This window comes from Hypanus sabinus, chromosome 28 (genome assembly GCF_030144855.1).
Source record: "Hypanus sabinus isolate sHypSab1 chromosome 28, sHypSab1.hap1, whole genome shotgun sequence".
Taxonomy (NCBI): Eukaryota; Metazoa; Chordata; class Chondrichthyes; order Myliobatiformes; family Dasyatidae; genus Hypanus; species Hypanus sabinus.
Window position 1 is genome coordinate 35,815,674 of NC_082733.1, and position 25,415 is coordinate 35,841,088.

General features: G+C 43.3%; 1 protein-coding gene across 1 annotated transcript in view; it reads right to left on the reverse strand.

The window, feature by feature from the left end:
- The window catches only part of LOC132382363 (solute carrier organic anion transporter family member 3A1-like), a 222,070-nt gene extending 200,222 nt beyond the window's left edge, over window positions 1–21,848 (reverse strand). Inside the window, exon 1 of the mRNA XM_059952482.1 lies at window positions 21,559–21,848. Coding sequence (XP_059808465.1) covers window positions 21,559–21,699 — 141 coding nt within the window. The 5' untranslated portion in view covers window positions 21,700–21,848. The remainder of the gene's footprint in view (window positions 1–21,558) is intronic.
- Window positions 21,849–25,415: the final 3,567 nt, after the last annotated feature.

Genomic DNA, 25,415 nt, shown 5'->3' on the forward strand with positions numbered 1-25,415 from the left:
GTTGCAGAGGGAGGTACAGAGGCCTAAGTATTGGAGCTTGTTGATTAGTACTGAGGGTTTAATTGTCTTGAATGCTGATCTGTAATCAATAAACAGCAGTCTTTCTCGTGATTGTCCAGGGGATCCGAGGCCGAGTGGAGAGCTGGTGAGATTGCATCCACTGTAGCCTTTGTGACAATAGGCAAACTGCAGCGGGTCCAGCTTCCTGCTTTGGCAGGAGGCCTGACCGACCTCTCAGAGCACTTGCTCGCAGTAGATGTGGGTGATAGTTGTTGCGACAGCTTACCCAGCTCTTCTCGGGCGATGGTACGATTGTCGTCCTTTTGAAGCAGGTGGGAAACTCTTACTGCGGCAGTGAGAAATTGAAGATGTTCCTGAACACTCCTGCCAGTTGCTTGGCACAGATTTTCAATTCCCTTCCAGGTACACCATCAGGGCTTGACGCCTTGCTAGGGTTCAAACTCTTGAAAGATGTTCTGACGTCAGCCTTCAAGACAAAGATCACAGGGTCACCAGATGCTGCAGGGATTTGCACAGGTGTAGTTTTATTCCTCATTTCAAAGTCAATAAATGGCATTGAGCTGATCTTGGAGTGAAGCATCACAGCTATTCATGATATTTGATTTCGCCTTGCAGGAAGTAATGGTCTGCAAACCCTGTCAGAGTTGATGTGCATCCGATCCTGTCTACTAATATCAATTGGAATTGGTTTTTTTGCCTTAAAATTGCCTTCTGTAGGTCATTACGCTGTTTCGTGCCTGCTAATCGCGGTGCTCAGCTCCTCCCGTACCTGTCTGACATTGGCCTGAGGTGGAATGTACCAGGATGATTGCACATAAAATGGATGACATTTTTGCATCATTTCAACATACACCCTGCTATGCCCCCTTAAGAGATGTCTCAATATGATCCCCCTCGTTCTACCAAAGTTCAAACTCCTAGTGATAGGACAATTCTCTCATCCCAGTAGCCAAATAACTCTCTTATGCACCGACTCCAATGCCAGTACTTCCTTTCTTATACAAAGGGACTAGAGGATTGACCTCATTGAAACCTATTGACTATTGAAAGGCCTTGATAGAGTGGATGTGGAGAGGATGTTTCCAAAGGTGGGGGAGTATAAGACCAGAGGACACAGCCTCAAGGAAGAGTGTCCTTTTAGAACGGAGATGAGGAGGAACTTCTTTAGCCAGAGAGTGGTGATCCTGTGGAATTTGTTGCCACAGGAGGACGAGGAGGCCAAGCCTTTGGGTATATTTAAGGCAGAAGTTTATAGATTCTTGATTATTCAGGGCATAAAGGGATACGAGGAGAAGGCAGGAGATTGGGGCTGAGAGGGGAAATGGATCAGCCATGATGGAGCAGGCACGATGGGCCAAATAACCTAATTCTGCTCCTATATTTTATGGTCTGATGGGACTAAAACTGCTCAGTATTCCCAATCCAATCTCACCAATACCCTGGACAGTTGTAACAATGCCTCTCTATTTTTAAAATGCAACTTGTTGACCATAAATGCAAATGTGCCATTTGCCTCCTTAATCATTTGCAGCGTGATATTGCTAACCTTTTGTGCTTCATGTACAATAATATCCAGAGCCCCCTGCACTGCTCTCATCTGCAATCTCTCACCGAGTAACAGTCTGACTTTTCATACCTCCTCTCAAAATGTGCAACCTCACACTTCCCTTCACTAAGATCCATTTGCCGAGATTTTCCCTACTCACGCAACTAATCCACATCCTGCTGCAAAGTCCAAATACCCTTGTCCCACTTTTCTGGAACCAAGTAAGATTAAGATCAGCTCTGTTTGTCACATGTACATCAAAACATCAAAACATCTGTGAGGAGTATAGTTCGGGCAAATGCAAGCAAGCTCTTTCTGCTGAGGTTTGCCGAGGCTGGAAGCAGAGGTCAAAGGTCATGAGTGTGCAACACCCCGGTTTCCTTGGCTACGTAAGTCCAGGGAAGGCAACCTCCAGCCAAACTCGTGAGATTGAGGCGCGCCTGATCCCATCGCAAAGCCCGGTTTGTGTGGATGCTGTTACCCTGTTACAAATTAGTGCCACAAAGAGTACACTGCATACGATTGAAGGAATTATATTTATGAATCTTAACTGAAAGGGTAAGTAAAGATCAACAAAAAGAAAAGGGCCCATTCTAATTAAAAGGTCAAATGTACACAAGTTGGAGCTTATCTTGAGCTCAACTGTCACTCATCCGCTGGGCCCTTGGTCAACGTGAACCCCCGCCCCCCCGCTCCACTCGCAATCCATCCCGAACAAACGGGTCTCCCACCGGATCATATGCTATGACCAGTTCTACCCAGCATCTTCTCTCTTCATCTCCTCTCATACAAAAAAAAAACCTCCAGTCCCAACCTTATTGTCCCTCACCTAGAAAACCTCCCGCTAATTAGACGGCACATGTTCCACATCATCCCTTACCTTCAACAATAACCCAAACAGGCTGAAAGCAGAACAGAGCTGCCAAATGAAATACCTACCGCATAACGGTAAAGATGTGAACCAGGGAATTACAAGTGAAAGTTGGAACACTTACAGGGAACAGGACAGAAAACATCTTCACTCAGAGGGTGGTGAACATATGGAGCGAGCTGCCACCAGAAGTGGTGGATGCAGGTTTGATTTCACCATTTAAGAGAAGGTTGGATAACTAGATGGATGGGAGGGGTATGGAGGGCTACATTCTCAGTGCAGGTGAATGGGAGTGGACAGAATAATAGTTTGGTATGGACTAGATGCGTCAGAGGGCCTGTTTCTATACTGTTGTGCTCTATTGCAATCAGGGTCACGTGAAACCAGGGGAGCATGTTGTACAAGCAGCTGGTGAACATCACAAGTTCTGCTTATGCACCCAATAATACCAGGCAGACAATCTCAGAAGAGTATTGATAATTGCTGGGCTCCCTGTCTTATAAAGACACTGTTCAAGAAGGCGGCAATGACAAACCAGTTCTGTCAAAAAATTGGCAAGAACAATCATGGTCATGGATAAGAACATGATCACCCACATCATACAACGATGTCAAATGATATGGCACATAATGATGATGTCATACCACACGGCACTTAATGATGATGATGATGAATGTTTGGACTATGACTTTATAAAGCAAAATGTGTTTTGCATCAAATTGAATCAACGAGAAATGTCGCCACCCTTCTGGCACCAACATAACATGCCTACAACTCACTGAGCATAACCATAGTTATGGTTGGATCACTTTGGGAGCCGAGAGGAGAAGTCGGGGCCTGGGCTGAGGAGATTCGGTACCCGTACAACTGGCCTGGGAGAGTGAGTTTGGATCGCTCTGGGTGCTGAGCTAATTTGAAGACTTTTGAGCAGCTTTGGGCTGGGCGGCGAAATCTGGGCCTGGAGTGAATCGCTGGGCACCATGGTCAAGGCCCAAAACATTTCGCTCCAGCTGGGTCCGATTGTGAGGTAGGATTTGCTGTTTAGATCATTTAAATCCTGGCCCAGATCGGAGGCGAGAGCTGATTTCACTCCCTCTCCATGATGTTCACTCCTCTCTTCAGGGTGCTGGAGCCTTTTTGCTGTTCTGTTGTTTGGCCAATTTAAACAGTGGCCCAGATAGACTATAAAGACAGGATATTGGGATCCCAGCTGTAATGTATGGATCTATTTCTTTTGGAACAATGACCAACCCCCACTACCCCGCTTAGCACAACATACTGACCTGTTGTTTGCATGCAGTGTTGTCTATGTATGCACATTGTTCTGACTCTCTCATTGCGATGTGAGTACACCAGCTAGAGCCATCTCCTGCATTTGTGCTTTCAGCTAATAGATATATAGTTGTGCAAGACACGACAAATTGGCGAAAGGTATGAACCTGAATGTCAGATAATATCATGAACTGCACTGATAGTTACGGGACAAAACAGTGAGAGTTGACAGCATGAGAAAGCCAAAGGACCCGTAAGCAACATGAAAGATGCACTGAATTTATAGTGAAAATAACATGGCCATGGCTTCAGTCAGGAAAGGTGATGAATTTGGTAGCACTAATGAAGGCTGGGAGTCGTACATCGAGAGGGTTGAACTCTATTGTAATGTGAACAACACAGAGGAGCAAACGAAAGCCCCTGAGCTTCTTAGCCTAATGGGCCCAAGAATGCTCAGTCTCTTATGCAACTTAGTAAGCCTGAAAAGTCAGCAAGCAAGGCATTCAACAAAATTGTTACAATTTTACAAAATCACTTGAGCCCCAGACCGCTGGTAATAGCTGAGAGATTTAGATTTTACAAAAGGAACAAGTCAAAAGATGAAACTGTTTAGAATACAATGCAGAACTGTGCAAACTTTCCCAGTACTGTGACGTTAGAGATGGACTTTCTGATGCATTAAAGGACAGGCTTGTATGTGGCATGCATAATCAAAGCACTCAAATGAGGTTACTATCCAAAAGAGACCTAACCTTAGAATGGGAATTGACCATTGCAATATTGTTAGAGACTGCAACAAAGGAATCCCCCACAGAAAAGGGGATTAGAATGTGAGCTGCACAAAATGCCCCTGAATGGTACAAAAAGCCAAAGATGTTATTGATGTGGCAAATCCTCCCTTGATACAAATGACTGTTGGTTCAAAGAAGAAGTTTGCAGAATGTGTCACAGATAAGATCTCATAAAGAGAATGTGCAAGGCAGAAAATAAACTAAATAAAAAGTCTCAAACACAATACTAAGCAAAATGCATAAATTGCTGAATGTAAAACAAAAATCAGACAACATAGAGCCTGACAAGGGTGAACTTCATGCTTAGAACTGAAGCAGATCATAAAATCTTTTGGGTCACAATTGATGAGTCTGATGTAAAGCTGAAAATGGAGCTGCACACATGGTCAGCTTTGTGCATAATTCCAGAGGCTGACTACAACAGATTGTTTTCTAAGATACCATTAGAGAAGACCTCAGTGGTGCTAAAGACTTACAGTGTCTCCCAAAGGCAACCGGAAAGTAAATGTGACATATGGAGTCCACACATAACACTTAGAGCTTTATGTATTGAAAGTGAAAGGCCAGCACTTTTTGGATGTGAATGGGTGAGAAAAATCCAACTAGACTGGCACTCAATCAAAGCTCTCAGAGTGACATCAACAGGCAACCAGAGAATAGCACAGATGCTTAATGCTAATGAGAAGGTGTTTGAGAAGGGGAGTGGTAAACTCAAAGGTACGAAGGCCAGAATTGAACTCGATGAAACAGCACCAAGATTCCATAAAGTGCATCCAGTGCCTTACATCCTAAAATGGATGCTGAACTTCAGAACCTGGAGGCATCTGGAATTCTCTCCAAGGCTGAGTGGAGTGATTGGGCCACGCCCATTGTCCCGGTGATCGAGAAAGGAAGGCCAGAGCTGTTTGCATATGTGGGGATTTCAAAATGAGCATCAACCTGGTGCTACGTACCGTGCAGTATCTCCAGCCACGAATAGAAGACATTTTTGCATCTTTGGCAGGCAGGGAGAAGTTTTAAAAGATTAACTTGTCACAAGCCTATCTACAAATGGAGATGGAGGAGTCAAGCAAGAAGTTCCTCACAATCAACACTCACAAGGGCCTGTTTCAGTATAATCGTCTTATCTTTGGTGTCGCATCAGCTCCAGCAATTTGGTAAAGACCAATGGACCAAGTGCCCCAAGATATCCCAGGAACACAATATTACCTTGATGACATCATTGTGACTGCCAAAAATGATGAAGAGCACCTCCAGAACATTGGTCAAATGCTTACCAGGCTGAGTATGATCTGCATGCAGAGAGGGAAATGTGAGTTTTTCAAGAATGATTCTCATATTTTGGACATGTCATTGACAAGCACGGCTTACATAAGTCACAAGAGAAGACTGAAACCGTGCTGCAGGCTCCCAAACTGGAAAATATGTCACAATTCAGGTCATAATTGGGCCTTGTAAACTTCTACTACCAGTTTCTCCCAAACGTTTCTACAGTGCCGCACCCATTTAACGCACTGTTACAGACAGGTGCAAAGTGGGAATGGTCTGAAATGTGTGAAAATCTTTCACATGAAACAAAGAGACAACCAACATCTGATGAACTGCCCACTCATTATGACCCATCTTTGCCCAATGTGTCCCCTTATGGCATTGGAGCCATTTTGTCACACATTATGAAAGATGGATCTAAGCGTCCGATTGCGCTTGTTTCAAGATCACTGGTGAGCGCAGAGCACAACTACACACAGATCAGCCGAGAGGCCCTTAGTCTAGTATGGGCATAAAGAAGTTTTACCACTACTTATATGGGCAAGAGTTTACACTAGTAACAGATCAACAGCCCTTTGTGTCAATTTTCAATCCCAGGAAGGGAATTCCAGTGATGACTGCTACCCAGTTACAATGTTGGGAACTATTCCTAGGAGCCCACTCTTATGACATAGAGTTCAAGGTTACCAAACAACACAGTAACACTGATGTCTTGTCATGTCTTCCACTATTGGCAACTGAAGAAGGAAAGTCTTCATACTATGCTCCAGCAGAAGTGTTCTGCACCACACTGGTGGGCCAGTTGACAGTAACAAATTCTGATCTACAATGGGGAAACTAGGAATAACCCAGCACTGTCAAAAGTCTATGAAATCACCACGTTGGGATGGCCAGCGCATGGTAAACCTACATTTCCAGAGTTCTTAGTGAGACGAGACCAACTGTTGGTATGTCAAAGAACACTGATGACCAACAATCTTCTGTTTTGGCTCCATTGAAACTGTGCACCAAAGTGTCAGAAAATCTGCAGAAAGGACACCTGGATACAGTCAAGATGAAGAGTCTCGCCCCGAGCTAAGTGTGGTGGCAGGGAGTAGATAAACAGATCAAAGACTTGGCCGAAAGCTGTTTGGGGTGCCAAAAGTTTCAAAATGCAGCCCCACAAGCACCATTACACCCATGCGAGTGACAATCATCCCCATGGCAAAGAGTACATGTTGACCTTGCTGGGCCATTCATGGACTCCATGTTTCTGATTGTTGTGGATGCACATTCGTAGTGACTGGAGGTTATACCAATGAATTCAACCACCTCAGCAAAGACTGTCTCCACTCTGAGGACTATCTTCACCAGAAACAGCTTACCAGAGCAAATTGCGAGTGACAACGGAGAACAATATATGTCAGAAGAACTCTGACTGTTCATGAACAAAAATGGCATCAGACATTTCAAGTCAGCTCCTCACCAACAAGCAATGAATGGGTTAGCTGAAAGGTTTATCCAAACCTTCAATAAGTCCACTAAAGCTATGGACAGGGAGGACATTTCTCTACAGCACAAGGTGGACAACTTCCTTTTTGTCTTTCGGAACTCTGTTCATGCGACGACAACTCAAACATCTGTGATGTTGTTCATGAACAGAAACCTAAGATCTCACATACAACTCCTGAAACTAGATCTACAGAGGGAAGTCCAGAATAAACAGCTCAGCCAGTTGCCAAGTAAAGCAGCAAGGAGCTTCGAGATTGGACAGGAAGTCCTAGCGCGTGTTTACCGAGGTGACAAGAGGACACCCAGTGGGTTAACTACAAGAACTGGACCACTGACGTACACAGTGAATGTTGAGATGTCATGTGACCCAGATACTGGTTGTTCAACCGAACAACATGTCTGAGTCGACTGTGTCCAACAAGACAGACACATTACAGTCATCAGACTTACGTGATGCCACTCCACAGGTCCAGAAGCGCAATGAGAAAGTCATCGACAACAAGACACCTACCAAACCTGATGCCATTCCACAGGTTCAGAGGCTCTATCCTGAAGGAAGCAGAATGTCACCCAAAAGACTGAACCTTTAGAACTGTGAAGTTAGAAATAGACTGTTATTCTGAAAGCATGTCTATTTGGAATACGGGTTTATGAAAAGGAAACTGAATGTCTTGTACATACAGTAAGTCCCCGGGTTAAGAAATTCTGACTTACAGACAACTCGTACTTACGAACGGACTGCCATAAAGCCTATTATATTAAAACTTTGTGACGCTCATGAAAACATTGCACGGCTTTAGCAGTTCGTCGGCTCGAGGAAGGAGAACGCCATCCGCCATTTTAAGTCAGATCACGTTGCTGTTAACACTGTGTTGAGTGCGTAACTTTGTATTTGGCTTAAATTTTTCTCTTATTTACCCTTGTAACCATGCCTCCAAAGTGTAAATCTGATGCAGGTGCTGATGATGCATCAAAGAAAAGGAAAATGATCATGATAGAAAATAAAGTAGAAATAATAAAACGATCGGACAGAGGTGAAATGCCATCGGTCACTGGAAAAGCGTTAGGCTACAGTCAGTCAATGATCAGAACAATTTTAAAGGACAAAGTGAAAATAATGGAGCATGTGAAAGGCCCTGCCCCAATGAGAGCTACAATTATTACTAAGCAATGCAGTGGTTTAATTATTGAAATGGAAAGGCTATTGATAATTTGTTAGATGATCAAAATCACCATAATATGCCTAATAACCTTACTTTAGTGCAAGAAAAGGCTTGAAGCCTTTTCAATGAGTTAAAAGCTGCATCTGCAGCAAGAGAAGGTGATTGTGATGAAGAACTTGTTGCGAGTAGGGATTGGTTCAATCGTTTTAACTGACGCTAAATAAAATCCATATGTACCTGTTCCGACTTACCTACAAATTTGACTTAAGGAAAGAGTTAGGAACTGATCTCGTTCGTAACCCTGGGACTGCCTGTATACAGTTTTATGTTGCATTAATCTATGGGGGCAGGAAGTGTAATGTATGAATCAATTTATTTTAGAGCGATGGCCCTCCCCTTAGCACTACATATTGATCTGTTGTCTGTGCATGCACATTGTTCCCTCTCTCTCACTGCAATGTGAAAACACCAGCTAAAACCATCTCTCGTGCTCGTGCTTTTATTTAATGTATATGTCGTTGTGCACAGACACAACAGTGGCAACAGCTGATTTCGCTCGTTCTCTGCAATGGTCACCCCTCTTTCCATGGCGCTGAGGCAATGAAGACTGCCCTGACTGCCTTGCTCCATGCCCACTAATAGTAGGCTTTGGGCCTACTCTAGGCTGCTTCGGGGTTTGGACCTGAGGACTCAGTTTTGGTTTGGAATGTTGTTGTTCACTTCAACCGTTTGCATGATCTGTGTTTTTTTTAAAAAAAAACTTTCTCTTGCACATCAGGTGTTGGTCTTTTACTTTTTTTTCTTTAATTGGGTTCTTTTGGGTTTCTTGCTCTGTGGCTACTTGTGAGCAAGCAAATCTCAAGGTTGTATAACAAAAGTAAACCTTCTTGTCCTTTGTGCCCTGTTCACCTTGACCCTGGTTACAACGCATCACCAGCGCCACCCTACCCACCATCAAGGATGTATATACAGAAAGGTGGCAGAGTCCCCTTACGTCCAGACACACCTGTGCCAAGCATCACTTTATGTACATACAATCAATGTACATAAGCTATCTTATGTATTTATATTTATTGTGTTTGTTTTACTATTGTGCTCTTTATCTAGTACTTTTTTTTGTGCTGCATTGGATCCGGAGTAACAATTATTTTGTTCTCTTTTACACGTACATACTAAAAATGACATGAAGAAATCCTGAATCTTGATTATGCTGCTTGCAAGGAAGCAGAGAAAATTTTACAAGCATTTTCCAGAAGATTCTGCCTACCTAAGCCCAGCTCTATTGCAAGGAACACGATGGATTTCTCACACATGATCATGTAGCATGTCCTTTCAGTCAGACAAGGATCTCCTGGCTAAATAGTAGTGACTTTACTTTTTTGACAACTTGTGGTGAGGGACATTGAGGCCCAATCATCATAAGTATCTGAATGATGTGCACTAACTACCATCCAGCAGGGAGATCTGATCACATGACTGTCTTGGTTTGCAAGCCAGAAGCTCTGGTATATTAACCCTCCCCCCTCCCCCCGAGAGGGAATACTAACCATTTATAGAGTCTAAGAGTCATAGAATATTACAGCACAGAACTATTAATCTGCCTAGTTCCATTGACCTGCACCCAGACCATTCCCTCCATACCCCTTTCATCCCTGCACCTATCCAAATTTCTCTAAAATGTTGGAAATTGCCCCACATCCACCACTTGCACTAGCAACTCATTCCACACTCTCACCAGCCTCTGAGTGAAGTTCCCTCTCGTGTTCCACTTAAAAATTTCACCTCTCACCCTTAACCTATGACCTCTAGTTGCAATCTCACTCAACCTTAGTGGAAAAAAAACCTGTTTTTTTTTCATTTACCCTATCTATACCTTCATAATATTGTATACCCGTATCAAATCCTTCCTCAATCTTCTACATTCTAGGGAATAAAATCCTAATCTTTTCAACCCTTCCCTACCAGTCAGGATCTCAAGTCCTGACAACATCTTTATAAAATTTCTCTGTATTCTTTCAATCTTATTTACATCTTTCCTGTAAGTAGATGACCAAAACTGAACATACTTCAACTTAGATCTCACCAACGGCTTATACAATTTCAACATAACATCCTAACTTCAGTACACAATACGTTGGTTTATGAAAGCCAATGTGCCAAAAGTTTTCTTTACAACCCACTATACCTGTGATGTCACTTTCAAGGAATTATGGATCTGTATTCCCTGATCCTTCTGTGCCCTACCTCTCACCGTGTAAGTAAGGCCTACCCTGGCCGGCCCTTCCAAAATGCACCACCTCACATTTGTCTGCTTTCAATTCCATCTGCCATTTTTCAGCCCATTTTTCCAGCTGCAAGCTTTAATAATCTTTCTTTGTTGTCCACTACACACTCAGCCTTGACGTCATCCACAGATTTGTTGATCCAGTTTATCACATTATTGTTGATATAGATGACAAACAACAACAGACCCAGCACCAATCCCTGTGGCACTCCACTAGTCATAGACCTCCAGTCAGAGATGCAACCATTTACTATCACGCTCTGACTTCCCCGCAAAGCCAAAGTCTAACCCAATTTAGTACTTCATCTTGAATGCCAAGTGACTGAACCTTCTTGAGAACTTCCCATATGAGACCTTGTCAAAACACCTTGCTAATGTCCATGTAGACAACATCCATTGCCTTACCTTCATCAACTTTCCTGGTAACCTCCTCGAAAAACTCCATAAGATTGCTTAGGCATGACTTACTATACATAAAGCCATGATGGCTGTCCCTAAACAGTCCCTGCCTATCCAAATGCTTAAACGCACAGTCCTTTGCAGTACCTTCCAATAACTTTCCCACTACTGATGTCAGACTCACCGGCCTATAATTTCCTGGCTTATTCATAGACAAGCCAGAACAACATTAGCTATATTGCAGCCCCTCACCTGTGGCTAAGGATGTTTTAAATATCACAGCAAGAGCTCCTGCAAATACTGCACTCACCTCCCTAAGCATTTTCAGGCCCTGCAGATTTATCCACCCTAATTTGCTTCATGACAGCAAGCACTTCCTCCTCTGTAATCTGTATAGGGTTAATGACTTTGCAGCTTCATTGCCTCACATCTATTGCCTCTGTCCATCTCTCAGATGCAGAAGATCAATTTGTTCTCCCCCAATTCTTTTGACTTAATCATTTCTGAATGATTACACTGGTATAGCATTAAGATAAAATGCCATGGCAATGGAGTGGACAAATCCCATCAGGCTTTGAAAATGGGCCTGAATGCATGAGGCTGTTCCACCTTGACAACATTAGAGAAGGGACCCAGCGAGCAACCTCACATAAATGAGGGCCAGAGGAGCTCAGCGGAGGGCACTGTTCGAGGGCTCACTTGTCCAAAGCACTAGAATCATTGCAACAGCCCGTTGCATTCTCCTTTCATCAGCGGAACTTCACCCAACCCATGACACTGCCTGAACCCACGTTGTCATTTAAAGTTCACATCAACCATCACTTGATGACCTGAATTCCAGAGCAATCATGGATGTGGAGTCTATGAAGAGGGATGCTGCCTGGATTAGAGGGTTTGAGCTACGAGGAGAGATTGGACAAACGTGGGCTGCTTTCTCTGGAGCAATGAAAGCTGAGGGGAGACATGATGGTGGTTTATAAGATTATGAGGAGCAGAGACAGAGTAGACTGTGGTAGCTGAAAGCTGACCACAACAACTGCTCTGAAAGTTTACTGTTATGTTCATTACCATGGCCTACATCCCCACTCCCCCGAGCATTAACATCACTGAAGGAGTTTTACAGTTTCACCAGCTCTCTACAAAACAAACATCCAGTCAGTCTCTTCATAATTGTCAGAGACTTAGAGCATGGAAATCTACAGCATATTACAGGCTCTTCGGCCCACAATGTTCTGCTGACCATGTAACCTACTCTAGAAACTGCCTAGAATTTCCCTAGCGCATAGCCCGCTATTTTTCTAAGCTTCCATGTACCTATCCAAGAGACTCTTAAATCACGTGCTTTTTTTTTGCTTTTTAAATTGTGTTCTTTATTATGCTGCAATGGATCCAAAGAAACAATTATTTCATTCTCCTTTACACTTGTGTACTGAAGAATGACAATAAACAATCTTGAATCTTCCATCCAGGGTTTGAATATCTAATATTAGTGGGTTTGCATTTTAGGTGAGATTGGGTAAGTTCAAAGGAGATGTATAAAATCACAGAATCATACAAAAGTACAGCACAGAAACAGGCCCTTTGGCCCATCCAGACTGTGCTGAACCATTTAATCTACCTACTCTGATCTATCTGTACCACCCCATACCGCTTCCTCCCATGAACCTATCTAAACTTCACTTAACAGTTGAAATCAAGCTTGTGTGCACCACTTGCGCTGGCAGCTCATTCCACACTCCCACGGCCCTCGGAGTGAAGAAGTTTCCCTTATGTTCTTCTTAAACTTTCACCTTTCATGTTTAACCCATGACCTCTAGCTGCAATCCCACCCAACCTCAACGGAAAAAGCCTACTTGCATTTACCCTATTGACACCCCTCATAATTTTGTATACCTCTATCAAATCTCCTCTCAATCTTCCAGGTTCCAAGGACTAAAGCCCTATTCTATTCAATATTTTCTCATAACTCAGGTGCTCCAGCCCCGGCAACATGGGACTGCTTTTTTATACAGAGAACAGAGGGATATGTACTTGAGTAGGCAGAAGGGCCTAGTTCAGAAGGCTTTTAATCACTTGTTTAGTTAGTTCCACACAACATCATGGACCACAGTGCCTGGTCCTGTGCTGTGTTGTTCTATGTTCTGTACTACTGTTGCAGTTACAAGTCTGGTTAAGTTATGAACCAGTAAACACAGGTCTGGACATCCAAATGGAGGCATGAGCTTGAACACCAATACAAGAATCCATGGCCTCCCATTGGATGAAAAGGGGATGTCCATAATATTGAAGCACTCCATCATGGGCACTAGCCTCCCCAGCACCCTGAACACCTTCAAAAGGAAATGTCTCAAAAAGACAACACCTATCATTAAGGGACTCCATCACCCAGGCTATGCATCTTCTCATGGTTACCATCAAGGAGGTACAGAGACCTGAAAACACACACCCAATGTTTCAGGAATAGTTTCTTCCCCTCCGCCATCAGGTTTCTGAATGGGCATTGAACCCACCCATGTGTGCCACCTCACTACTTTTCCCCTTACTTTCTGCACTACATAACTAATTTAATTTTAATATATATACTTCTTTTTGTAATGGATAGTTTTTGTTATTATCTATTATCTACTTGCTGCTGCAAAGTCACAAATTTCACCACATATGCCAGTGGTATTAAACCTGTTTCTGATTCTGAAGAATTAGTAAAGGTCTCTTCAAGTAACATTAATCTAATGGTCACCCGGAACATACCATCTGGTTCACTAATGACCTCTGAGGATAGAAAGCTGACATATGATCACTTTCTCCCAAGCCCGCACCTAGGCTGACCGTCAACTGAAATGGTTTTCACAGCCACCATGTTAGGGGCAATAAACCTTGGCATGGACAGTGATGCCCTAATCCTGGGATTCAGTTTAAAACAACTGTAATGAGCCAATCGGTTGATGCATCTGATAATTAATAATATTAATAATAACAATTTGTAGAGCACTTTTCATTTAGATGATGTAGCTCAAAGTGCTTTGCAAAGGGATAAAAGTAAAAACATGAAAATAAAAGACAAAAGCAAGATTAAATAAATCAGTTTTGAGCTGATGTTTAAAAGTGCCAAATGAGTCTGCGTCCCTTATCGTTTTAGTTATTGAATTCCACGGTTTAGGAGCATAGTTCAAAACAGCTGACCTGCCAATTATCTTTTGAGGGAGGTTGTTTAAATTTAAGAGAGTTGCAGAAGACTCTCTTGTGGAATGAGCTTCCAGTAGAAGTGGTAGAGGCAGGTTCGGTATTGTGACTTAAAGTAAAATTGGATAGGTATATGGACAGGAAAGGAATGGAGGGTTATGGGCTGAGTGCGGGTCAGTGGGACGAGCTGAGAGTAAGCATTTGGCACGGACTAGAAGGGCGGAGATGGCCTGTTTCTGTGCTGTATGGTTATATGGTTATGAAGGACCTGAGAGCTCGAGTTGGATTATAAATCAAAAAAAGATTCTGTGATATACCCCAGTCCCAGACCATTAAAAGCTTTAACAAGAAGCAGGAGAACATTAAAATCAGTTCTAAAAGATACTGGAAACCAATGCAGAGTAGCTAGTACGGGAGTGATATGTTCCTTCATCCTGGTTCTGCTAAAAGTCTTTCAGTGAGGTTCTGAATCAGTTAGAGTATGTTAATAGATTGCGTTGGAAGGTCAGTAAAAAGTGCAATGCACTAACCTAGTCTATTCAACATAAAGGTGTGAATTAGTTTCTCAGCATCACTGCACGACAGAAACCAATATACCTTTGGAATATTTTGTAATGCTGCGCAGGTCACTCCTCCTTCATGTGGAGTTTAAAACTCAAATCAGAATACCCACGCTAGGTACTTCAATTCTGAAAGATTCAACAAGCTAATGCAGAGTAGCCAGTACAGAGTGTAGCAGTAAAAACTTCAATAATCTGGCATCTGATTGCACAGAAATTCAGAGGGTCTGGTATCCATCTCACTCATTCATTCAGAAGATGATCTGAATACAGCTAGGACAGGATCTGAGTGCCCCCAGTGTGGGGGGTCACGACCATGGGGCAGATGTGTGGCTGGAACCGGGGTTGGGGTTGGGAATGCCCAGGGGTCAGGGATTTGGGCCTGTTTGTGGCCAGAACCGAGGTCAGGAATGCTCATATATTTCCTGCTCCCTTTAACCTCACTGAACTCACAGCAAAATGCATTACTCTTAAGTAAAAGTGGATATTAATTAAAGTATCACTCAATAGCCCAGAAAATCTCATTATCTGGAGTTACTTCTAAAAGTACCAAATGATCAGAGTTTCACCGTCTGTTTAACTATGTGAACTATTGAATAGTTTGCAGCAGTTTGGTCTCCCCACTATAGGAAGGATGTTGAGGCTTTGGAAAAGGTGCAGAAGAGGTTTACCAGGATGCTGCCTGGATCAGAGGGTATAAACTATAAGGAGAGGTTGGACAAATTTAGGTTGTTTTCTCTGGATTGAGGGGAGACCATACAGAAGAATATAAGATTGTGAGAGACATAGAAAGAGTAGACAATCAGAATCTCATCCCAGGGTAGAAATGTATATTTAAATATAAAGGGAAAATATAAAGGAGACATGAGGAACAAGTTATTTTGTACAGACAGTGGTTGGTGTCTGGAACGTGCTGTTGGAGGTAATGCTGAAAGCAGATACAACAGTGGCATTTAAGAGGCTTTTAGATAGACACACAAATATGCAGGAAATGGGGGTATATGGATGATGTGCAGGCAGAAGAGTTTAGTTTAGTTTGACATTGTACTTTGGTGCAGACATGGTGGCAGAAGGGCCTGCTCCTGTGCTGGATTGTTTGGTGTCCTAGGTGTTTAATATGTGCCCTCCATCCTTCTGCTTTTCAGATAGAACACAGGTGCTCTGAACCTTAGCGTAGTTCATCTTTCCTTTGACACCTTTACCCAAGCAAATTTATAGTTCACCTTGAAATCTTCCACAAACCATTGGAAGAGTGACTTCCAGATTTGTACCACCTTGTGCACCGCGTGCCTTCCAGAATTCACTTCTCAATGATTCCGATTAGCTCTGGTTTCAATGCCAGTCTGCAGGAGGAAGGGCACAACTCCACCAGGAAGGAGTAGGATATTGCTGGGGCTAGAGTTAGAGTTATGAGGAGATAGTAGGATAAACTTGTTCGATTTTATTCTTATGTTAATTCAACCTGTGACAGATGTCACTTTGATGTTGCCTCATTAATAAAAAGATTTAAAAAGAAAGAAAGAGGAGATAGTGTCCTGCTGGGGTTGCAACAAAGGAGTCCAGGGTGAAGTAATTTCTATAAGGTCTGAAGAGGATAAACTGAAAGGCCATATTTCACTTTGGAGAGAAGGCTGGTAACAGGACCAATGATTAAAGATTATTTATGGAAAGGTTGGAGAGGAAATGAGAAAACTAAATTGTGCCACTTATTCCTGCTGGTGTTTTGGTACTCAAGGCAAGGAAGAGTTGTCAAGGCAGAAACCTTCACATTTATAGAACAGTATAGCACAGTACAGGCCCTTCAGCCCATGATGCACTAGCCTACATAAATCTACTCCACCATCAATCTGGCCCCTCCCTTCAATTTAGCCTATAATCAATTTAAACAGAGTGTGGATGAACAATGAGGAGCCATTAACTTTGAGTCTCTGGACCAATATAGGCAGAAGAAAGAGCTTCTCTGTATTTGCCCATCAAATCTCTAAATCTTAAGTACATTAATACACAACCTTCTAGACAGCAATATAAAAAAATTGATGTTATCTTCCCTCAGGGTTTGATCCTTTGAGGCCTGGTGTCAATCCATGGATCTGTGTTCTGCCCCATTTCAAAGTCAGCACGTTGCTGAGGTTCACTGCTTCAAGCAGAACATAGTTGCAGCCAACTCAGTTGGGCTTCTAGCAGTAATTGTGGACCCTGCAGCAGTCCAGGTAGAGACTGAAGTAGTCCAAGGTGAGGATTTCAGTGGTCCAGATGAAGACTGCTGTAGCCCAGCTGACCAAGCTGTAGTCCAGGTGACCCTGCAGCAGTCCAAGTGGAGACTGAAGTAATCCAGATGGAGACTTCAGTGGTCCAAGAGGACCCTACAGTAGTCCAAGTGACAATGCAGTATTCTAGATTGCCCCTGCAGTAATCCAGGTGACAATGCAGAGACCAGGTGACATTGCAATATTCTAGATTGCCCCTGCAGTAATCCAGGTGACGATGCAGAGACCAGGTGACATTGCAGTATTCTAGATTGCCCCTGAGTCATCCAGGTGACGATGCAGAGACCAGGTGACATTGCAGTATTCTAGATTGCCCCTGAGTCATCCAGGTGACGATGCAGAGACCAGGTGACATTGCAGTATTCTAGATTGCCCCTGAGTCATCCAGGTGACGATGCAGAGACCAGGTGACATTGCAGTATTCTAGATTGCCCCTGAGTCATCCAGGTGACGATGCAGAGACCAGGTGACATTGCAGTATTCTAGATTGCCCCTGAGTCATCCAGGTGACGATGCAGAGACCAGGTGACATTGCAGTATTCTAGATTGCCCCTGAGTCATCCAGGTGACGATGCAGAGACCAGGTGACATTGCAGTATTCTAGATTGCCCCTGAGTCATCCAGGTGACGATGCAGAGACCAGGTGACATTGCAGTATTCTAGATTGCCCCTGCAGTAATCCAGGTGACGATGCAGAGACCAGGTGACATTGCAGTAGTCCAGGTGACCCTGCAGTACTCCAGGTGAAAAACTAGGCCGCACGGACTAGATAGGCTGAAGGTCATTTTTCTGCGCTACACGCCATGACTTAAAGGAGTTTGGGGATAAGGGGATGCTGATTGAGGAATTAAAAGAAATATGGACAAAGTCGATAGTAAGAAACTTTTATCTATCTGTCTATCTATCTACCTATTTGTTTACTTAGAGATACAACCTGCAATAGGCCTTTCTGGTTCAATGAGCCACACCATACAGCAACGCACCTATTTAACCCTAGCCCAATCACAGGACAATTTCCAATGACCAATCAACATACCAACTGGTACATCTTTGTACTGTATAAGGGAACCAGAGCACCCAGATGAATCTTATGTGATTCACAGGGAGAACGTACAAACTCCTTACAGACAGCACTGGATTTGACCTCTGAACTCCAACGCCCCAAGTGTAATAGCATCACTTTACCATGGCACCCTTTTTGCCTAGCACAGGGGTTCCCATGCCATGAACCAATACCATTAAGCAAGGGGTCCGTGGACCCTGGACTGGAAAATCCCTGCCCTAGCAGGACTTTGTAAAGCCAGAGGTTTAAGGCAAGCCAGGAGGTTTAGAGTGAATCTGAGGAAGAATGCTTTTCACCTAGAGAGTGGAAGAAATCTGGAATGTTTCAGTGGCTGGTGGATGGCTGAGGCAGAGGATGTCACAACATGTACAAAGTATCGAAATGAACATTTAAATCGCCAAGGCATTCTTGGCTATAAACCAAATGGTGGCAAATGGGATTGCTACAGACAGATGATCCACATGGACAGGTCGGGCCACAGGGTCTGTTTCCTGTGGTATGAGACTCGATGGCTCTTTCAGTTTAAGTGTCAAAGAGAACTTGAACCCAGAAGCTGCTGTCTCTGGTGTGACTGAGCCTCAACGAACAAAAATAGCACAGGTGATCTAAAAAATCTTCATGCATTATTTGAAAGCAGCTGCAGAAATAGAAAGTGAAGATAGTCGCTCAGATTTGTGAAGTTATCACTCTGGATAACAGACGAGTCATTCAATATTAAACAACTGAGCGATATGGAAATTTAGCTCAAGGGCCATTTGCTATTGCTGTCAATGACTTACGTCTTCTAGGCAATTTCATGCAGACCTTTGTAGCGTTCAGGTTCTCCAAGAGATTGGCATAAAGCCGTAATTCCATTAAATGCAGCATCTCCAGGAATGTGGATGGAAATTAAACTGCTGTGCAGATCCTGCGGATAAATTTAAAATGGCATGGGCTCCTCGTGCCCAGTGTGCGATAGATATAAGGTGAGGGGAAAAATTTTAAAGGCAGCTGCGGGGGCACCTTCTTCTCTCAGGGGGCTGTCAATGTGAATCACTGCAGCACAGAACAGGCCCATTGGCCCACAATGTTGTGCCGACCTTTTAACCTACTCTAAACTCAATCTAACATTTCCCACTCCACTTGTCTATGCACCTATCTCTGAGCTTCTTACATGCCCCTAATGAATCTGCCTCTAGCACCACCCTGGCCGGGAATTCCAAGCACCCAACACTCTAAAAATCTGTAAAAATCTGACAACCTCCCCCTCCAATATCTTTAATATGACATGAGCTGCCAGAAAAGGTAATTGAGGCTGGCACAGTAACATTTGAAAGACTCTTGGGTAGGTACATGGCTGGAAAGGTTTATGGGTCAAAAGGTAGCTTCAGCTTGGATGTGCATCTTGGTCAGCACAGACGAATTGGGCCAAAAGGCCTGTTGCCATGCTGCTGTATTACTCAGTGACTGTGCATCTTTCGCAGAGTTAGGGGAGAGGAAGAGGGTCAGCAAGAGAAGGGATAGCAGAAAAAGAGTGGACTTGGACAAATACAAAGAAGAGAAAGAGAGTGGAAGAGTAAAACAGAAAGGCACTGATAGCTAGCGAGAGATGGAGAGAGAGAGAGAGAGAGAGATAAACCAAAAGAGAGAAAGAGAGAGAGAAACCAACAGAGAGGTGAAGACTGAGAGAAAGAGAGGCCAACAGAGAGAGAGATAAACCAACAGAGAGGCACTGATAGCTAGCGAGAGATGGAGCGAGAGAGAGAGAGAGAGAGAGAGAGAGAGAGAGAAACTAACAGAGAGGTGAAGATTGAGAGAAAGAGAGACCAACAGAGAGGGAGAGATACAGAGATCGAGCGAGAGACCAACACAGAGAGTCAACAGAGAGTGACAGACTGACAGATACCGAGAAAGAGAGAGTAATCAAAAGATGGAACAAGAGAGAAAGATAGACCAACAAAGAGAGTGAGACCGCTAGAGAGAAAGAGAGAACTAAAGAGACCACAGAGAGAAAGGGACTAACAGGGAGAGAAAGACCAACAGAGAAGGAGGAACAGAGAGAGAAAGAAAAAGAGCCCAACAGAGAGAAAGAGAAACCAAACCAGAGAAAGGCCAACCCAGAGAGAAAGAAAGAGCAAGAGACCAACAGAGAGAAAGAGAAACCAAACCAGAGAAAGGCCAACCCAGAGAGAGAAAGAAAAAGAGCCCAACAGAGAGAAAGAGAAACCAAACCAGAGAAAGGCCAACCCAGAGAGAAAGAAAGAGCAAGAGACCAACAGAGAGAAAGAGAAACCAAACCAGAGAAAGGCCAACCCAGAGAGAAAGAAAGAGCAAGAGACCAACAGAGAGAAAGAGAAACCAAACCAGAGAAAGGCCAACCCAGAGAGAAAGAAAGAGCAAGAGACCAACAGAGAGAAAGAGAGCACCAGAGACCAACAGAAAGAGAGAGCGAAAGACCAACAGAGTGTTGCAGATAAACAGGCACATTACCATCTTGAATTTAAAGTTAGTCTATGTCCATAACATGAAAACATTATTCAGTTCTTCTCCAAAGATGCAATTATCAGCTGCAAAAATGCAAAGAGAAAGCAAAATGGTTCAAAACGATGAGACACAATCCCTGGGACCATACTTTGCAACTGATTGATAACAGTTATGTAAGAGTCCCCAGCAACCACTGTATGTTTCCATAGAAACAGCAATCTATCATGCTTTGGCTAACGATTATCCCAATTCTTTGTTCCAAAATGATTGTCTCCTCGTGTTTGCATGTAACCGTACATGTGTTGTGTCCCTCCACTCGCAGGAATTGCATCATATACAGAGCCAAAATCACAGAATCGCATTACCCGGACTGGGTGAATCAAATCAGTTTAGCCTTCCCTTTCACTGCAGTGGGGACGAAATAAAGCTAAATATCCTTGCGAAATAGAATTGCAATGTAGCCCAATTAATTTGATATTGAGGAGTGACTTCTATATTAAAGCTGACATTTAAACAAGTTGCTAATATATAACTCGATCAGAAGCTTATCAGCCACTGAATTATAACACTTCAGCTAATAACAGGATTTAGTTATCCATATTAACATATGGAATTCTTATACAGGCCAATCTTTTTCAACATTTCATGTGCGAAAACGCTATTACCTGATGTCACTTCTAAGTAAACACCTAGTCTGATCACTGCAAATTCATAAGTGCTGAATACATTTAGAAAAACCATATTTTCTGCGAACCGTCTCTGAGATAATCTTCCGTCTCATTTCGGTACAGTTTCATGCGTAAGACCTCAAAGTCCCATATCAACTTTTTAAAAAATACAAGATAACAACAATGAGGCTTGATGTTAAGACAGATTGTCTTGAGATATTTAGTCTCCCAGGTACTTAATTCGCCTTACCAGATAAGCCCCGACTGTCCCCTGTGCCAGCATTAGCGCGCACTCCGAGATCAGGAAGATTTTGATGTTGGAAAAGCAAGATTTCTTCTCGCCTTTTTGGACATTGCTGGCGCCACTACTCCGCAGTTGTCCACTCTGCATCCTCCTTATGTTTGTCTCAAGCGCTTTCCCCCTTAGACAGACACAGAAATAGAGAGAAAGAGAGAGAGAGAGAGAGAGTCTGGATCCTGCTAGTGCTTCCCTTTCCTTCTCAGTCACCCCGCTCCAATATCCTGCTCATCTCTGATGTCCTTCCATTGTCACCTCATTCGGGACCCTCCTCCTCTCCAGCACACAGGACAGCCTCCTCTTTCGCCCCCCCCCCCTCCCCGCGTCTACGGGGAAGGAAGAGGCATGCTAATTCTGCGAGCTGCGGACCTTGGATACTGCCGGCATCTCCCCCCCCCCCAACACCTCTCCTGGCCGGGAACCGGGAGGCCGTCAGCGGCTGCCCGCTTCCATCGGTCTCCTTAATCCTCCCCTGCCTGCCACTCAACTGCTTCATCTACCAGGAAGGGAGGAGTGGGGGGAGGGGGGGGGAACAATTATGCAGCCGAGCGCGCATTCACCTGTAACACGCCGCCCGCAGTTCACACTCTGTGACGGGGGAGGGGGGAGTTCATTTTAGTTCTGGATTTGCATATAAAGGAGGGAAGAGGGGTACCTCATCCTGCTGTCCGCTACAGTGAGACTAGTTAAAGCTGGAAAACGCCTTGTCATTTTCCTCCGATTATGCTGGATATTTGCCCGAGATTACCCCAACACAGCAATCTCCAAGTATCCATCTCGTATATCATGCACTGTTACTTCGGTGTAATACAGGTAGCTATTCACCCACTTTTACACCTAAATAGAATGGATTTGATTTTTAAACATTTTTTGGTCAATAGACAATAAGTGGTTTCATTCAAAATTGTTTTGGAAAATTCCTTCCATCGCAAAGTTGACGATAGCCCAATCTGTTTCAAGTATGCCACATGCTGCCGGAAGCTGCAGCCGGCTGTGACCGTGTTCACCCTTTATGGGCTACTCTTTGGTGTAATGTCTTTAAGTGAATTCATAGCGCAGCCGAGAAACTTGCAGCCCAACCAATTCCTTGCAACACCAGCTCACCAAATCCAGAAGGAATAGGTTCATTCTGCATTGCGTAACACGAGACCTACTTTGCCCCTTACGCAAAAATGACCATCCTTTGCAAACCATGGTGATTGAAATTTTTTTTTAAAAAGAAACAGTTGTTGTTTAGATTTTTTTTTGAAAATTGTAATTCACAACTTGATTGCATTATGTTTGATCGTTTATTCTAACAGCTGTTAGGTATTAAAAACAGTGTCTTCAAGTTGTGCTCTCACGATCAGTATCAAGGTTGTTTAACGTAATTTCCAATACGCGAATAGAAAGGAAAACGAAATAATACAGCACAAAAAAAAACACCATAAGATAAAGAACACAATAATTACTAATCACCAAAATATAACTACATAAGATAGCTTACCTCATACTGTAGATTAATTGTATGTCCATGCATGTGACGCCAGGAGCAGGAGAGTCCGTGCTTAAGGTGACTCTGATTAGAAATGATAAGGTAGTCGTGGTGGTGGGGGTGTTTGGTGGGGTGGGTTAGTGGGTAGAGTTTTTAATCAGTCTTACTGTTTGGTGAAAGTATCAGTTATGAGTCTGCTGGTCCTGGCATGAACGCTATGTAGCCTGCTCCCTGATGGGAATGGAACAAACAGTCCATGAGCAGGATGGGTGCGATCCCTCATGATATTGCTCATCTTATTCCACCATCTTTCCACACACGTCCTTGATCTGTCTTGAACAATTCAACTGTTGTATTTGCGTAGCCAGAGTTAAATGAGATAGTGGCGGGTGCGGGAAGGGCCGTCAGTGTGTAGCATTAAAGGAATATTTAGATTCAATACTTCCAATGAACATAAGTTTGCTAAAAAGCAAAGCAAAGTAAGCACAGGATTGAATTTATCACTGTAGAACATGGCATTAATTGGAATCCCACTGTCAGAAAGGGCCCCAGAAGAAATTATGTCAACCACATTACACTGATTAGCTGAATGCAGACAAACAACTTTTAAATTATGTCTAATTCAATATTGGGAGGGGGCATTTCTGTATTGTGAATGCCTGCGAAGAGTAAGAATTTCAGGTTGTATATTCCCTGCCAGTTTCCTTTAGGAGCCTTGTGTCAGGAGGTGGCGCCATAACAGAAGATGATAGCCAATAGGAACACTCTTGTATCAATTTAGTTACTTTTAAACAGAGATTATCCTCAGCAACTGAACGGGGTTTTGGTCACCTCGAAGGTTTTTGTTATTAACAAATAGAATCAAACTCTTTATCACAGCTCTCCCTCCATTCAGGTGCACTGGAAAAATAAACATCCATTGACATGGTTTATCTATCAGGAATAGAGAGGCAGGGTAAATTTTGATTTTGGAAATGACTCTATGTTTTGTTGATTTGTGGGTGCTTTCTTCAGATTAAGTCATGAAGATGGAGTCATTTATTGTGATCTACCACTTGGCAAGATGGGGTGGGTTTTAAGGGTTTATCCTAATACCACACCTTGGTAATTGGTTTGTTATCGTCACATGTACTGAGTAAGAAGATTTTGTTTGCGTAACATCTCGAGAAATCATTCCACATATACACTAAGTGTATGTCTGTGGTCTTCTGCCACTGTAGACCACCTGCTTTCAAGCTTTGTGTGTTCAGCGAAGCTCTTCTGCACACCACTATTGTAACCCGCGGTTACCGGCAGCTTCAACCAGACTGGCCATTCTTCTCTGACCTCACTCATTAATAATTAATAACCCACTGAACTTCCAATCTCTGTTGCTTTTTTTTTGTTTTTCACATCGTTCTCTGTAAACTGTAAAGACTGTTGTGCATGAAAATCCCAGGAGATCAGCGGTTTCTGAGATACTCAAACCACCCCATCTGGCACCAACAATCATTCCACTGTCAAAGTCACTTAGGTCACATTTTTTCCCCAATCTGATATTTACTCTGAACAACAACTGAACCTCTTGACCATAACGGCTTGCTTCTATGTATTGAGCTGCTGCCACATGATTGGCTGCTTAGATATTTGCATTAATGAACAGATGTACAGGTGTACCTAATAAAGTAGCCACTGAGTGTATAAGCACATTTTGGTAGCACAAAATGGGGGAAAATACAGAATGTAGAATATAGTGTAGTTACAGAGAAAGCCCAGTGCAGGTAAAGTGCAAGGGCAATGGCAAGGTGTATTGGGAGATCAAGAGTTCATCTTTATTGTACAAGAAATCCATTCAAGAGTCTGATAACAGTGGGGTAGAAGCTGTCCTTGAACCTGCTGGAGTGTGTGCTTTTGTATCTTATATCCATTGGAAGAGGTGGGGAGAAGAGAGAATTACCAGGATTGGAGTGGGTCCTTGATTAGTTTGGCTGTTTACCCAAGGCAGCAGCCAGGGTGTAGAGAGAGTCAATAGTCGGAAGGTTAATTGGTGCAATGGACTGGGCTGCGTTCCATAGCTATTTGAAATTTTGTTCGGTCTTGGGCAGAGCAGTTACTGTACCAAGCTATGTTACATCTGGAAAATATGTGTTTTATGGGGCATCTGTAAAAATTGGGTGTTCCATTGTCTTATGAGAGAGGGCAAAATTTTGAAATGAGGGCATTAGAGCCATCGCAGATCAATAAGCCCGAATTCAGATTTGGAGTCAGATTTATTTAGTGCGCAGACATCAAAACAAACAGTGAAAGAAAATGTTGTCTGCACTAACAACCATCACACCCCAGGATGTGCTGGGGC